Here is a 17894-nt window from a genome sequence, read left to right on the forward strand (position 1 = left end):
GCCAATACTCATAAATCGAGCATAGTAGTACCCTTTACTTGACAGTTTATAGAGATATGACGTGATGTTTCGGTTTTTGATGTTTTAGTCTGTCATACTGTCATTCTATTCTGTTTAAAGAAGTGTCGATTGATTAACAATCGTAAAAAGGTTATTTATTTGCAATTTAACTAACATAATGGCTGCTGAAATAAAGCCTGCGCCTAGGACACCTAACGATAGATTCTCCACTACAAAAAAACCAGCACTTTTAAATAAATTAGAAGGTTGTACGGACGATGTAAACGCCGCTGTGGTGATACCTGGCGAGGACGGTGTAATTAGCGTTTGCGATGATAAGTAAGAGTTCCGATTTATTACACGAAAACATTTTGTTCTAATTGCTCAATTTTTAGCATTACTTATTTGTAATAAAACAAAAATTCAAGTTATGACCTTTACAATTTGTTTTACGTTACGTACCCTCATTTGGACGTAGTTTTTCATAATTGCGTATGTTTGTTCTTAATCATTATACAGCTTCAAGTAACATTTATGAATTTCATGAGAATTACTAACAAAACCTTCAATTCTTTTATATGATTATCCATATTTTTTAGTCTTTTGTTTTTTCAATTTATTTATTTAGGGAACAATCAAGGATTGTCTTTTTATCGAAATAATAATATATAAATCAACATGTCAACTGGATTACAATGATTTTTTGTTAATTTGTTATCTGTGTTTGGTTGTAATTTCTTTATTATATTTTAAACAACTACTTCAAGTTTATTTACTAAATATACAAAGTCAAGATAAGAGATTAAAATTATGTTGGATATGTTCTATGTGTGTTAGTTATAAAGTCGTCTGGTTCTTAATACATATTTTAAATAATATAAATTAAAATGTACATAGATACAACAAATTGTCAATGACAATTTTAAAACTTCACTGTTTTACTGTAATAATATTAGGATAGGCCTTTGAGAGGTGATTTGAAAATAAATTATTTTAAACTCATGTTCATCTGTGACATCACCTGCATCAATAGAATATGTTAATTGACCAGGATAAAAAATAAATAACTTATGTCTCTGTTTGTTCCAAATAGTATATATATGTCAAAATTCACAACAGTTAGCTAAGCTGTTAAAGCAGTAATAGTTAATAACATATAAACATCACATTTTTAATATTAGTAAGATTGTTATTTAAATATGTAAAATAACTATATTTTAAATTCACCTGTCTTTCTACAATATGTTGATAAAAATGGCTGTATAGTATACAAAAATGTTAATCACAAATTAAGGTGAGGTAAATTATCACAGCTTTTATATCTTTTCAAGTTTGCAAATACTTTTTTACTGCTTATGGCATTAATAAATGTGAAAGTTTACAAAGATGTATGTTACTCAGGTGTGCTGCATATATTATACAGTATAGATAAATTTGAATGTTTTGATATACACAAAAAATATGGTCTATTTTCTGTGATTAGACTTATAAGATACTTTTATTAAATTGATGGCCATAGGTAACATCTAATCATATATTTTTTAGTAACCATTTTATGAAGCAATAAATATAGTAACTGTTTACTATCATATGAGCTACATATTTATTTGCCACCTTTTGTTGTGTATTTTATTATATCTACATTTGTACATGATGATATTTTTAAATTTTAGCAATATTGTGTTGTCTATAAATTATATTAGATACAGAAATTAAATTAATTGGAATCAGTTAGTTATAAGTCATTTGTCCATGTAGGTAAAGTAGAAAAATAAATATTTGCTTATGTCACTGAACTGTAGGATTAAAAAATTATAATAGAATAATGTTTTTTAGTTATTCATATAATTCATATCATCTTCATCTTCTTACCCTTATCCCAATAATTTGGGGTCGGCGTAATATGATTTTGTCCATATTACAAAAAGACTTGGTTTTTAGTTTTACGGCCGGCCACCTGCCTGACGTCAACCCTCTTTGGGAATAATTCATATAATTCATATGTTAATAAAAAAAATTGTTATGTATTATACAAGGTTTTAATAGATTTTTTTTAATTACAGAACAGTAAGAGTATGGCTAAAACGTGATTCAGGGCAGTATTGGCCGAGCATCTGTCAGTTTATGCCATCTGGTTGTACATCTATGTTTTATACCCCAGAAACCAGACAGTTATTTATTGGGCAAGAAAATGGCACTATATCTGAGTTCACACTAGCTACAGACTGCAATAGAATAAATCCTGTATGTATTGCAATTAAATTTACATTATTTATGTAAAGGAGAATATTTTAAATTTCATTAAGTGATTAAATTTAAAATATTAATGTTCATATGTTGTATACACTATTGTAGAGTGAAATAAATTTTATTTGTGTTGATCTTGCATGGATAGTGCTATGGCACTGCATGGCTTTTTTATGAGTAAAGGATCTGTTGGTCAGTCATCATTGATGCTAATAATGCTGGCAACACCAAAGGGGTGGGCATGCTGTCAACCTAAATAAAATTTATTTCATTCAAATTTTTCACACATCTGTATAAATTTATAGTTTAAGTGACAGTAATAAAAGATGATTTTTTTTATATGTCTAGACACGGGAGTACCTAGCACACACTGCACGGGTAACGGCTGTTGTGTTCTCCTTAAGTTGTGAGTGGGTGCTGTCAGTGAGCAGAGACAAATTGTTCTCCTATCACTGCAGTGAGACCGGCCGCAGGATTGGTGGGTACTCTTTTGAAGCGTGGTGTACAGCTCTACAGTATCCTTTTTTATAGTTTATTTTTTCTAATATAAATAGGACATTTAGGAAAGAAATTGATGAGTAGACTGAGTTGCTATTAATATAGTTAGGATTCAATTAGAATCACAAAATGTCCAGTGTAATAATTTGTTTATTATTTCTTGTAATTCTTCTTATGTTAAATATGTAAGAGGTAGTATATCTTTGTTCTCAGAACAGGCAATCCATGAGGTGATCTCTGAATATCACAGTATAATTATCCTCTCATAATCCTGATACTATTTACATCTTTAAGATGATAGTAACAGTTAATTATAATTGTACATCAAGTGACTCATTGACTTGTTTAATTTTTCCTTAATATGTGTAGTCATGTTTTAGTGAACAGTAGGCACAAGATATATTAACCTAACCCTAAATAAAACCTCATCTAGAAAAAATAATATTGCAAATAAAATACGTTTTTATTAAAAATTCATTGTCATTTATATAATCAATGGTACTTACTACATTTACGTTAAAATGTAATCAACGGCGAGCATTGATAACAGTTAACAAGTCATGATAATATGAAATAGGAAACTGTTATCCAATATTATTTCCTAAATATATAACATCAGGTTTGACTCACAATCAAAATATGCATTTGTGGGTGATTACAGTGGGCAGATAACTATGTTAAAATTAGACAATAATGGTGCTGCTCTAGTCACTACATTGAAGGGGCATACTGGGTGAGTGTATAATGTTTTTGTACTATAATTAAATTTCGTATTTTTATTTTTATAATTTGAACTATTTAATATACAATTTGGCATATTTTTTTAACTAACATAGACAAACAAAATATAATATACAATAACTCATTGTTTATATATGTTATCACAAAAACAATTTTGTTTTTTAGTTTCTTCATTATATCCGCTATTATTTCGTTGCTCTCGTTGAGATTTTTTTTATTAAATATACCAAGTATAAATAGATTATGAGTATTAATTTGAAAGTCTGCAAAGATGTGACAATAAATAAATAAAGATATTTAGATATTTGTTGAATAAAATTTGGGATAAAGGTAGATCATATTCTACACTGTTGCCCATCCCTCGGTCTATTGCCTAATATTCCTTAAATCGCCTCTTATGACACCCACATGAAAGGAAGGGGTGGCTCATTCTATACTGGGACCTCACGGCGTATCAATCTTAAAATGCAGTCTAAAGTATTAGCATCTCTTTATGGGAGTATACTATTAGTAAAAGTGAATATTTTCATTAGAAAAATCTATCAATAAAAAAAATATGAAACTTGCACAGTATTATGTCACGTTCTAACTCTTAAGTCAGTATAGAAAATTCCTCTTTTTTTAATTTTTTATTCACTATATTTTTCGTCCTAATCCTAATATATAAAATCCTGTCATGATATGTATTCACCCTAATATTTGAATGCGTTTAACCGATGTTTATGGATAAATCAAAATTTAATTATTGCAGAAATTTTATACTTGTGCGAAATCAGGGCGGGTCGCTAGTATATTCTGTAGATACATTCTTAACTTATATTAGGTGAAATTTGAAAGATAAATAATTGATTGAAACTTAAGAAATGCCATCGAAAAATTTGAAATAAACATTGTATTTCAATAAAGTTCACACATGTGATTATAGATGAAATATGTTTCAGTTCTGTAAGAGTATTGAACTGGGCTCCAATACGCCAGTTACTGTTTAGCGGTTCCTTCGATCAAACAATCATTGTATGGGATATTGGTGGACAAAAAGGCACAGCGTATGAACTGCAAGGACATAGGTAAATATCTAACTTTATAAATAATTTCATAAATTGTTTTAAAATTTGGATTTCGATAATTTCTCAGAAGCTACAAATGGTAAGTTTCTTTTATCCACTTATATATAAATATCTATGTTTTTTATGTATGTTGTTTAGAATAAGCTATGATACATAACACCTTAGTTCTCAAGAACAGCAATAGTTAAGTATCCATAGTTAAAATAGGTCTTCGTAGAATGACCAAAAGTATTTTTTACACATTCAGAGGTATGCTGATGACCCGGTATGTAAGAGAGGCACACATACTTTGAAATGTCCACTGTGGTCTTTATAGGCGGTTATGATTACCACTTTTCATTAGGTAAACTGTCAGCTTGTTTACCATTTCATAAAAGAGTAAAATATTCAAGCCTATAGATTAGTGACTTTTTGGTTACACCCTGGACTTCCATAGTAATATAAATGTGACAATATATTTATTTTTAACTCTCAGCGACTTAACGTCTTAATCACCATGGAATATATATACCTACTATGTTGGTTAGAGAAGGTTGGTTACTAGTTTTTATCTTATCCTAATTGACTAAATAGATATGGGTAAATCTAAATAGACTATATTATTAGCGGGATATTATATCAGAACAATACCTTAGTCACGTGGACGAAATTGCATATAAAAGATAGTATAATAAGCTGTTGCGTTATTCCCCAGTAATAAGGTGACGGGCTTGTGGTACGTGGGTGGGTGCGAGCGGCTGGTGTCGGCGGGCGAGGACGGCGCGCTGGGCGTGTGGGAGATGGGCGTGCGGCGGCGCGAGACGCCCGCCTGGAAGGAGGCCGACCTGTGCCAGATCTGCCACGCGCCCTTCATATGGAACGTGCGCGCCATGATGGAGATGAAGCAGTTAGGTTCGTTGTCACTGTCATACTATAAAATTTTTTTTTGCCTTCCTTGCAAAGTCCAACTTGTTCCCGGATTTTATTTTCGAGGTTTTTTAGCTAGTTTCAGTTTTGGTTTGTCGAAGAACCACAGTCCCTCGGCATAGTGTTATTTTTATTGTACGGTACCGTCCACATCCTCACATATGAATCAGTTTTGTTACTATAACATTTATGTGAATTATTTTTTCCTGGATGAAAATGAAATGATAATTTTGCCTGTAATATTAGTTGTGATGAACGAAGAATGATGAGGTTGAAGTTAGCTAACTGATCTGATTTCATACTCCTTCATCACAATGAGCTTATAGTGATAAATTAATCACTGTGTTTCGGTTTGAAGGGTGGGATATGGCGTGAATTTACAGGGTACAGAGGAATAACACCTGAGTCCTCAGGAATGGCAACGAATGGGGGGTATCATGGGCGAAACAGTATACTCTGTTATGTCCATGGTACTGCTCATGTCTATAGGCGACGGTTACCACTTTCCATCAGCCGTCCGCTTGTTTGCCATTCTAAGTTGAATATTTTACTGAAATGGGTGTTATTTTGCGGAATTCCATATCACTGGTTATTTTATTAGAATTATTTGGTTTCGTTCCGCTACCATTAAAATGTGTGCACTTGCCAACACTCAAAGATTGATGATTAGAAATTGATAGTTAATATGGAAAGTTGTAGAACATTTGCTAATAATAATAGTAGTCAGTCTTCGAGTGTGGACGGTCGCACACATATTAATAATAGCGGAATTAAAATAAATAATTCTAATAAAAAAAGTAATTAGGTTGCATTCATTAATAATCTAAATCATGATCTGTAGTAAAAAAAAAAATCTTCCCAACAGATAGTTTTGGAGCTTGTTTGTCTCCCCTAGTCGTAGTAAATGAAACAATATGTGGGCAGGGTTGCGGCAGCACCACTGCCGCTGGTGCGGGGGCTGCGGTGTGCGCGACGTGTTCGCCGCACCGGCTGCCGCTGCCCGTCATGGGCTTTGAGTTCCCGCAGCGCGTGTGCACGCACTGCTATGATACTCTTAGGCACGAACCGTGAGTACATTTGTTATTTCTCGTACATCCACAAATACTAATGGAAGTATGTGCCTGAATTATGCGCATTTTCGATAGATGTTCTAACTTTAATAAGTACAGCAACAAGAGAAATATTTATTTTATGTTGCATTTAAAGTAATAAACGATGGAGAATAAATCCCTTACTAATAAAAACTAAAAGCACCTTCTACAAATCTATTTTGAATATTAATTTTGTTGTTTGCTTCCGAACTGTACAAAATAATAGAAAATAACTGATCCCATATGTTGATACTGGCAAATAATTCGAACAAGATTTTAATACTACCTGACAAGCATGATTGGAACTCATTTCTCTCTGCCTACCCTTCAAGAATTTGGCGTGATCATAGATAACAAAAACAATTTGACGTGTATAAGCGTCAACTATTTAAGCTTTAAAATGGTCGCGGCGAACAGTATAGCACAGGCGTGTACACCCACAGGCGCGAGTCGCTCGCATCGTTCCACGATATGAAGCATGCAGTGACGTCATTGTACGTGGACGAGGCGACGGGCCGCATGTGCACGGCCGGCAAGGACCGCGTCATCAAGGTGTGGGACGTCAGCGTGCTGCTCGCGCCCACCGCCGCGTCCACCTCCGGCTCCGCTTCCGTTTCCGCGCCCGCGCCCGCGTCCGCCTCGCGTGTGGGGCCCAGCGACCAATAGCCACTGTGACCGCGCGCTCTCACCGCTCTAACGAATACCGCTCGCGCGTAATGTCGGGCGTTACGAATGCACTTCGGAAGTGGTCGGTTGTGGTCGGGTAGGATGCGTACGATTACGATGTCAGTTGATTTTCGTCATACAATTGTTGTTAGGCGCTTTGATTGGTATTAATTAATTAATCCAAGAAATTGACTGTTGCGTTTAATAGTTTCAATTAATATTTTCGAGATATATGATATTAAAATTGAAATTAACAGAGAAATAAAGACGAATGTTTATACTATCCTTGAAAATATATGTAAAAAAAATAATATATTTTAAGCTACGTAGACGTAGAGTATCAAATTAAGTTATCTTTTTATTCTATATTTTGTTTTTAAACAAAATCATGTCTTTACAGTTCACAACAAATTATATTTAGACTGATTTTGGTACATTAGATTATGTACATATCTAATGTACCAAAATCAGTATATATCTAATTTAAGTATAGTTTGTACACATCTAGGTGTCATAACTCCAAAACAGCATATAACATGTATTAAAAAGAAAATAACAAGTCCATATTATATATGTATATATATGTAATTATATTATTATTTATACTGCGTTAAAATTTATCTTTAGCCCCATTTTTCTTCCCTTTTTAGTCTTATTATTGTTCTGTTAAGCCATGATCAGCCCCAATTATAAATTCTCTCCATCTACGTTGCCTGGAAAAAATCGCTATTTAACGATAAGGCCGCCCGTTGTTGCCTCTTTATTTTACTGTTGTGTAATTAAATTTATTTTATTATTATTTTTTTTTTCTTTATTGAACCACTAAAGAATAATATAAAGATATGTATATATTACTTATGAAGTACAAAATGCGGTCTTATCGCTAAAGTATTCTCTTTCAGACAACCTTAGGATAGAGGAGAAAAGAAAAAGACGGTAGCTATTTGGAGCAAGAAGTGAAACTAAATAACAAAGAAAAATGCTCATGTTAATGTTATTATTATTATTTTTTGTACAGATATTGTTAATCTTTATAATCTGCATCATTCTATGGAGGGAACAAAGAATTTCCATTCATTCTTTAATTAATAAATTTGTAAAACTGAATAATTTTTCTCCAAGAACAAAGAAATACGGTAATAAATTTTAAACTTTCCATACTGTTCTCCTACATGGCTGGTTTACATTATAGATTTAGTATGAAAAGTAAAACAAATTATTTCGATTGAGCATAAGCAGAGAATATTGTTCAATATCATGAATACCCATTTGATATTGGCTTGTTATACTTCTCGGTCATTACAACATATGTATATTCAAAGATCACAAGCGATCGTTTCAATTATTCTATAATTCTATATGTCAAGTCTCAATAACCCAATAAATGTGGCAATCGAGCGAAAAATCGACGAATTAACTCGCTGTTCATTTGCTATTATTACATGCTTATTTCTCTGTTACAATGGTAATAGAAAAACTAATAAGTCAGTTTCAATTTCTTTTAAGAAAATTTTAATTTTGTAATATAAAAGTTTTTATTTTACTTAGATTGCAAATTTAGTAAACATTCTGTCTACCAAGATGTAAACATTAAAGTGTTCTAAGTGACATTTACGCCATTTGGTAAGATATGACTATATTTATGGCCCAAATTTCTCATTAATAAGTATATAGCGAAGCCATTAATAATGTGCACATTTACTTACATTATGAAAATTTTGTGATATATGTTATTTCTCAATGTGCCCACATAAAGGTATTTTTACTTTCATACTAAACAATATTTTTTACTTTTTATTTGTATATTATACATTATTAGGCATCCTATTTAGTCACTAATGTATATAAAAATAAAAAAAAAAAAACTATTAACATGAGAAAACATGTCAAGAAAATAATTTTTTGGCGGCTTTTTAAATATTGCTCGAGTCATATACGTATATAGTTTACTTATGTATATTTGATATAAGCAAAGTTTAAATATGCGATATTAAAATTTGTTCGTTATTGTTTAGTGCTACGCGTTTATTGTTGAACAAGTTTGTGTGTCATCAGTTGTCGTGAGCTAAGACTGAAACTTTCCATTCATGATATGTATTATTATAAAGTTGATAAGATCTTCATTATTCTCGATGGATGTAATATAGTTTAGATATTCCAACAGTAATTATAGTAATTGAAATTATATTTATACGAGTTATTAATACAAGATCTCTGCTATTAAAATGTTTTTTATTTAATGTTATTTGGTTTATGGGGATTATATATTTTGATATATTTTTCATGTTGTTAAAATGTAACTGGTTTTCATTTATTTTTTGCATGAATGCTAACACGGTTCTATTTAAATGAAGGTAACTTTTAGAACCATTGTTTCTCTCAAAAAGGTAAGGTTTAATATATATATTTAACCTTAACTGTTCCAGTCTGATTTATCCAATAAAGGTTAACGTGCGTAGGATTTATTAATTGCTTACTACATTAATATAGTAATGGAAAAGAGCTATATAACAATAGCCCTTTGTCATAATCAGAACTATTAGGAAATGATGAATCGGACGCTACGAGCAAGGAAACTGCAAAACAATCAGGCGGTCAAAAGGTTAACCGTATTAGTGGTGATTAAACTTGGTTTAATGCATGTTTAATTGTAGTGTGAAATGGATGGTGTAGCTCACAGAAGTAATGCCATAAATTCGTTGTACATATATAAGACATATTTCGTTTACTTTTCATAGTTATTTTTTAATTTCTATTTCAACTGCATAACACGATATTTATTTATTTGATTAATACAAAAAAGAGACTATAGAAATTTGGCAAACAGTCTTTAAGTATCGTATCCTTGATATTTGAATTGTAATCTATTATTTCACTTTATTATTAAATATTTCAAGATACTAATGTAAACACAACCACTCCTATGATTAGTTGCATGCATCAATGTCAACAGCATGTTTGAAATATTCGAATGATTCTATAGTTATAAAATTGTGAATCGAATTACCTTATTTGTACAACAACGAAATAGATAAGTAACAAAAATAGGTACAATTTTAGACTTACGTGATGCATGATACTTGGTTTAAAAAGGACGGGAATTAACGATAGTTTAGGTAATATTAATATCGAGGTAAACTTAAGCTAATGATTATATTTTAACCTAAATGATTGTTAATTTCCTTCCTTTATAAACAAATTTAAATATAAAAGTCCCATGTCACGGTGTTTCTTGATGCTAATTTTCGAAATGACTCTACCATTTCTTTTGCAAAATTTTATAAATAAATTGTTTGCTCCAACTCGATAGATAAAGAAAGTTTTAATCTCGAAAAAAAAAATTAACCCAACAGGGTTAACTGGTTTTGCATAACATTCATAAAACGTGTTGGAGTCTACAACTATTTTACTTAAAACTGCTATTTATAAATTGAAGAATCGAAGCAACTGTGTCATATTACTATATTATTATTTTAATATGTTTAAACATTAAATTGATTTCTTTTTAATATTTACAATTATTTATTAATCGTGTTAAATTTAATATAACATTTATATGTAATTTTAAATGTTCTTTTACATTAATTTTATCATATCATTTCTTAATGAAAATTAAGGAGGCAATTGTTAAAGCGATTTAAGGTGGATCCGAGAATAATAATGTCTTTTTATATTTAACCATATTATTAATAGACCGTGACTTTGTTGTGGGATTTTTTTCGCTTATGGCCTTTAATTGTGGCGTAGCTTCATTTGTATTCTGTATTAGCTTTTGCCCGCTACGTCGGATGCTAGATTTCAGAAGTAAGAAATGCAATGATATCACTTCTAGATGACGTAATAAAATTAAACATACACCAGATTTTAAGTTAGACATTCAGGAACACAACAGTGTAAACCGTATCCAAAATTCGTGCAGTAGTTTTTACGTGACACCGGCATAAAGACACAGATAGACAGATGACATTTCTATAAATTATTGTTTTGGCTTCTTTTGGTCCTACTGACATCTTTATATAATTTTTTTTTAAATATTCTCATGTACATACATCATCTATTTTAAAAATTATGTGATTATTTTATGAACATAAAATGTTGTAAGGTACTTATTTATAAGTAAAATATTAAAAATCTAGCAATTCACGTGTTTTCACCCATGAAGACGAACATGTCATGTGCGTTTGCGATATTGTTATCACTTTGATATCTTGTTATAATTAGTTACTTAATAGTGATGTGCCGGATATTATCTGTATTGACGGATATCCGAGAGAGATAAAAGATCTGTATTCGTGTCCGTAAATTTTGGCGGATCTAGAACGCATACGTATAGAAATTTAAATTAAATACTATTAATTGGAATTTAATTGAATTTTTATTTCTTAAAATATATACAGTATTTTAAAGTTACCTACAAATTAAAATATTTTAATGCGTTTAAAAGCAGATCTCTATAATCAGGATCCATATTTACGGATTTAGACACTAATGATCCGTATTCATACATGAATATATATTCATATACATGAAAAAGGTATATTTTTAACCATCCGGCACATCATTAGTCTTTATTGACAATTTCAGGATGTTTTTAACTAGTTTATCTGTCAATAAATATGTATATCATATTAGTGCACATTGGGAAGAACGAGACGCTGGATGTTGTTATCTCATTTTAACTCACGCGCGTTAATCTAGTGATAACGTATTTATCGCTAGATTAATTTGATTGTTATTAATTTAATTGATAGCAGAGCAGACTAATAATACAGACGGTTAAACTTTTCACATATTTTTGCACGTGGCTGTACTCGTCAAATTAATTTAATTATTATATATTTACAATATTAATATTGAAACAAATTATTGTGGTCATATGATGTTTATAAGGCAAAAATAAAAACGGCACAGTATATAATACTGACTGTTTCAATAGAACTTAATGGAAATATATACAAATGAAGAACTGATCCGACCACAAGACAAGACTGATATTCAGTAGTAGAACAAATCATACATACATACATACATACATATTCGTCACGCCTGTCTCGCACTGGGTCAGGCAGAAACAATGGAATGCCAAACGCTTCGATTTAAATAGAGTTCTTTTCTGTTTCTCAAAATTAAAAACGATAAACGGATTGAATGTTTCGATTTGATGTTGTTGTCTTGTTTAAAGTGTTTTTGTGATGATATAAAAAATATTTTATTACCTTCTAATTAAGTTCTATTGAAGCACAATATAAAGTCTGCGTGATATTTTAACAGGTAATAAATTAATTTCATTAAGAAATTATTTTACCATTGATTCATAAATGTACATGACATGGTAAATAAGTTGGACGTAGCCTAGTAGATATTCGATAATATTATATATATATATATATATATATATATATATATATATATATATATATATATATATATATATATATATATACAGATATTAGATAAATAGATTTATTGTGTCAAATATGAGTAGACTCGTCATCATTACTGCATGTTTTTGGTTACATTTAAAACTCATGATAAGCTTGTTTGCTTCTATAGAAAATGTACTGTTGGGATTGAGCTACAACATTGCTCATATACTATTAAATATTATAGGTAGATAGGAACCAGAAAATAATAAAATATTTGTCCTTTTATTTGCGGAGACTTGTAAAGATAGACTCCATAATGTTTGAATTGACATGCACGTGTATCACGGTCTTAAGGCCAAGTATCATAAAACAAAGTGATAGATAAGGAATGTGTTTACAACTACTATATAATCCAAGAAGTTCATTGTTCGAGTGTTCCCGTAGTAACAAAGTGATGAATTTGATGTAGTTAGGAGTTTATTTTTAGAAGTTAAAGAACAACTAACTGTTGGTGCGAATAGGATTGTTTTTATCAATAAAGATAAATGTCTCTAATAAGTTCTAACACATTTTGTATTTCACGCTTGTTCAACATTATCCCTCATTACTATGGTTATTTATTTTTATAAATAAAATTTAAAAAAATTATCTCATTTAAAGCTTTTATCACTGTGATCAACTATAACGTCCGTGCCAATTTATAAACAATTTTTTTATTAAATTTAATTAAATAATGCAATAATTGCATAAAGGAACATAAAGGATTGTATAAAGGAATGTCGTTTACGTTGTTATTGTCTATTAATAGTTTTATATATAATAGTTACAATACGAAAAGAATCATGTATTAAATTTTTGTATTAGATTTTGTCAGTAGTAGTTTCTGTTTTTAGAAAGATTGATCGTCTAAAATTTTAACTTTTTTTTTTTCTAAAGCGAAGATATCGTCGCAATAAAGATCAGATATATGAAATCTGATCTTTTATTCTATTATTGTATTATTTTAATGATTATTTTTGTATTAAAATTTGCTCTAATTTGGAACAGTGTCAAATATAGTTTAGGTTTAAATAAATTAAATATGTTTTAATTGTAAAACGCTTTAGTGTTAACTTCCTAGAGCAATAGTTCATATGTTACTGTATACGTTATAACACTTTTATTATCAGCAATTGTTATCAGGTTTTATGTTAATGATGCAATTACTTCCACTACCGCATTTTTATTATTAGGTACGGTCAGCATTAAAAATAAATTTTCATAACCTAAATACTTCTTAGGATAGGTATATCTATTATTTTCTTGTTCATTAATTTTGGATGCTAACCTTGGTAATTTACTTAAGTACGCAGCATTGTTAACGGGTTTTGGAAATATGTACTTTTTTTTTTAAATTTCTGATGCTGACTGTACTATATGATTATAGTTGATAATATTTTTAGCTTGTTCCACACAAATATTATAATACTGGTATGTTATAAATAAAAACAAGTCCTTGTAATTTACCTACGTGGTACCGTAATCTTATATATTTCGTGTAAGAGTAATACCGATCGACGCATAAAACAGTCCATTCTTTTAATTACTTTTTGCTTTACAGCTAGAGTATACGTATAGGGGTGTCATGGGCAGCACAGTATATCTTTGTAATATCCGTTGCCAACTAATAAATAAGCTATCTGTCCACTTCTTGTAGGTACTGTAAAAATCTTAAACAAAAATACGTCGCTTAAAACATTGGTTTGGTAGTGAGAAACGCGCAAAACATGAATGGGAATAAAGATTGATGGTAACACTACTGAAAGCTTATATCTTATCCTTTAAATAAATAAGGTTCACAATCGTATATAATAACTGGTCACGCCCGTATTTTGTTATATTAGATATTGATTACCTCACCAATATTATATGTGTCAGGGCACATTTTAATTAAAAATTTCGGCGTGGACCAAATGAAAACGAAATTATGTATAAAATAATATACTATATTATATGTTGTCATATATTCATATTATAATCACTTTAAACTGTGTATGATAATGTTTTCAAACGAATAGAAATGTATAATTTTTATAGTAAAAATGTATGTAAAAGACAAATATATTATTGCGATTAAGCGATTTTGTGGCAGTGAGACTGTTATATATATATATATATATATATATATATATATATATATATATATATATATATATATATATATATATAATTTTTTTTTCTATTTTGTATATTATATTAAATTCTATCAGTATTCCATGAAGTTCTTATTCACTTTAAGGGATCTATGAAGGAATAATACATTATGGTTTATTTTTAGAACACATTATTTTAATTTGTTTTGTATTCTATGTAAAAATTAATTAATAAAATCTATGTAAATTCGTTGATTGGGTAATAATAGCTATATCAATTGCTTATTAATTATTTTTAATATTCTTTAAAAGTCATTAAAAGATAAACTATTTTTTTTACTAATATATAACTTACTATTGAGTTTTGTAAGTAAAAATTGTAAGATATAGTCACTGTATAATTATTATTAATAGCTATTAATATAATACAACCTAGGTTGCTGAAACATTTCTATGCAAATAAAAATGTAAGAAAAGTACGTATTATTATTATTACGCTATAAAAAGTAGAGGTAGATTATTATTGAGAGTCGTAATATCTATTACAAATAATAGGGCTATATTCCGTAACTATCAGATATTCACAGCCTTAAATAGAAGTTCAGGTACATCATGTTCGTCTCCAGGCAGTCGTCTTCTGTTGTCCTTTTGTGTCCAGCGTGGCCTCGCGGGCCTCAGATCGGTGTCTGTTCCTTACTGCGTTCTCTCGTGCCAGGGCACGTGTATTGGCTTTAGGGACACAAATTTGGCCGTTAAACAGGTGATCCACTGGACAAGTCAAGAATGTTCTCATTCCTTTCACGCAGAAGTAGTATCTTTGACAGCCGGAACCTAATTGAACAAAGAAACCATTGTGCTGCAGTATTTGCCGCCGTTCTCAATGATCTCCCGGGCGGCGGCTCCGCATTTTGTGGGTTGAAGGGTCGACGCAAGCGTGCCGTCGAAAATCTTGCCTCCAAGACATGAGAATGTTGCGAGTCGATCACCACCCTCGCAGTAAAAATATCTGAAAAGTATGATTTTATTATACATATAATGCATATTTATTTATGTCCATGTTAGATTTTTTCGGGTTAACCATAAAGTTGATGTTATATTACATAATTATGCCTTTAATAAAAACAAAGACTTCATTAATCAATTTCATTAATTTGATAAATGTGAATTTTTATACAAATAATCCGGACGTAAGATGGAATGTCTAATGATATTTTGTGTTCATAAATAATAGGACAAATCTTTATAATAATTAAGTATGGGTTATGAATGAATATACCTATGACATCCGGTTTTAATTTCAGCGTGATATCCATCAGAGAGGCTGGAACACGAGTAATCGTCCACCGGACAAACGCCAGGCCGGGCTGGCACACAGGATTCGCCGTCAAAACGCGACCACTTGCACACGCGTAGATTGCTTTCTCACCGGCTGTACAGGTGTAGTACTGCGGTATCCTTGTGTGTGTTGCCCGCGGTACCGCCCGTCTGGACGGCCGTAGCACGAATCTTCGCCTAGACTAGGGCATAGGTAATTTTCCATTGATGTACATCTCACACCATCGAACACATATCCGGGTTCGCATGCTAGCATAGTGCGCATGGATCCTTCACAGTGAAAATAACGAGTACAGTTCGATTCCAAGTCTTGATATGTACCACTGGGAAGCCCTTGACACTCTAGTCGTCGTTCTGGGCCTTCACACAAATGCGTTTGTCGGCACACATGTAGTACCATTGAATACAAGTCCCAAGTTCACAAAATCCTCGAGCGACTACTCTTTCTCTGCATTCGAACCACGATGAACAGGTCCTTGCCAGCCTGGTATAAACCATCAGCCCAATTGTAGCNANGACTTCNTGCNGGTGGNGGACANATAGTGCGAGCTGCTGGTTCGCNCCCGTTACCAGAAAATAATAAGCCGGGTTCACACACACCACGTCGTATAACTCGCCTCGCCTCACACACGAAATATTCGCGGCAGCCGGTTGCATTTGTCTGCATACGCGCCATCTTTTTGCTTATGACATAACGATGAACATGCTTCATCCGAACAAAGTCAGCGTCACCAGCCGGCAAAGGAATGGCGGCAGAGCGCGGCGCTGGACAAGAATCCACACATGTACCACCAGCACACGAAAAAACACCACGAAGTTCGGCTCCACGACACACCAACATGCGACGACACTCATGCGAGGAATCCGGATATTCACCATCGGTTAGTCCGGCACATAACGGTTCGTAGCACGTACCAGCTCCACGCGTACAAGCTTGTAATTCGAGGTCGAACCATGCACCAGAGGGGCAGGAGTGGTCGATAGCTGTGCCGTTTTCACAGCGATAATAATGCCGACACGCAGTTCCGGGAGTAGCGTAGGCGAAAGTATCTCTGGGTGCATTCCCGTCGGATGCATGGTTGCCGTCGGCGTGGCACACATGCACCTGCTAACTCGCTGAATACACGATCCGGGCCACAGGTGTAGCGTCCTTTTACTATACCCCCGGCACATTTCACATATTCACGACAGTTTTTGTCATAATCCGCATAGAGTCCGTCTCTATGGCACGGTATTATTTCCGCATCTGGAAATAGAGATTTAATTGTTTTAGCATTATACTGAAGGTAATAATGATAATTTATTTTGCGCAAATAGATTATAGTATCAAGTATTATTTATTATAAGTTAAAAACATGAATAAATTTTCAACGATAATTATTAAAAAATCTGTAATTGGAATTAAAAAGTAAATTTAATAAAACTAAATACACATAAATGATTTAGCAAATTATTGTGTATTTTATGTTAATATTGAAAATATATTAAAAATCGATAATTAACCATAAGTTGCGCGGCGACGACTATTGCGGCGAATGCGCGAAGCGAATAGGCGCACGCGCAGACATGTCGGTTGCTACTGATGGAGATGAAGCGCGGCGTGACGCAGGCCCTCGCTGCCGGTTCACACCAACTGGATGCCAGGGTTCTTTGACATTCGCACGCCTCCGCCGCAATGATCTCTGCGGTGGCCCGGATGCAGCCTTCGCATTAGGAATCTGAGACACGCCTTGTTTATCGGGTGGCTGCTGGCTGCTTGAGTAAAAATGAACGACGGTTCACTTTGCTGGTAGCTCTGACCATGAACTTTGTCATCTTCTTCGAGTTACGTAACATCAATCAGGG

The 17894-nt window shown here is 32.2% G+C and overlaps 1 protein-coding gene and 1 pseudogene across 1 annotated transcript; one reads left to right on the forward strand and one right to left on the reverse strand.

Moving 5' to 3' along the window:
• Window positions 1–72: 72 nt before the first annotated feature.
• LOC113517008 (WD repeat and FYVE domain-containing protein 2) lies at window positions 73–8432 on the forward strand. The gene is given in 9 exon segments (XM_026901522.3): window positions 73–339; window positions 2064–2244; window positions 2596–2762; window positions 3365–3478; window positions 4428–4553; window positions 5248–5444; window positions 6384–6412; window positions 6414–6526; window positions 6994–8432. Coding segments are annotated over 9 exon segments (1311 nt in total). The 5' UTR covers window positions 73–178; the 3' UTR covers window positions 7217–8432.
• A 6956-nt stretch (window positions 8433–15388) lies between these two features.
• On the reverse strand, window positions 15389–17752 carry LOC128201485 (uncharacterized; annotated as a pseudogene).
• Between the last annotated feature and the right edge of the window lie 142 nt (window positions 17753–17894).

The sequence above is a fragment of the Galleria mellonella genome, unplaced genomic scaffold, assembly GCF_026898425.1.
Source record: "Galleria mellonella isolate WM207_F2 unplaced genomic scaffold, CSIRO_AGI_GalMel_v1 utg4725, whole genome shotgun sequence".
Taxonomy (NCBI): domain Eukaryota; kingdom Metazoa; phylum Arthropoda; class Insecta; order Lepidoptera; family Pyralidae; genus Galleria; species Galleria mellonella.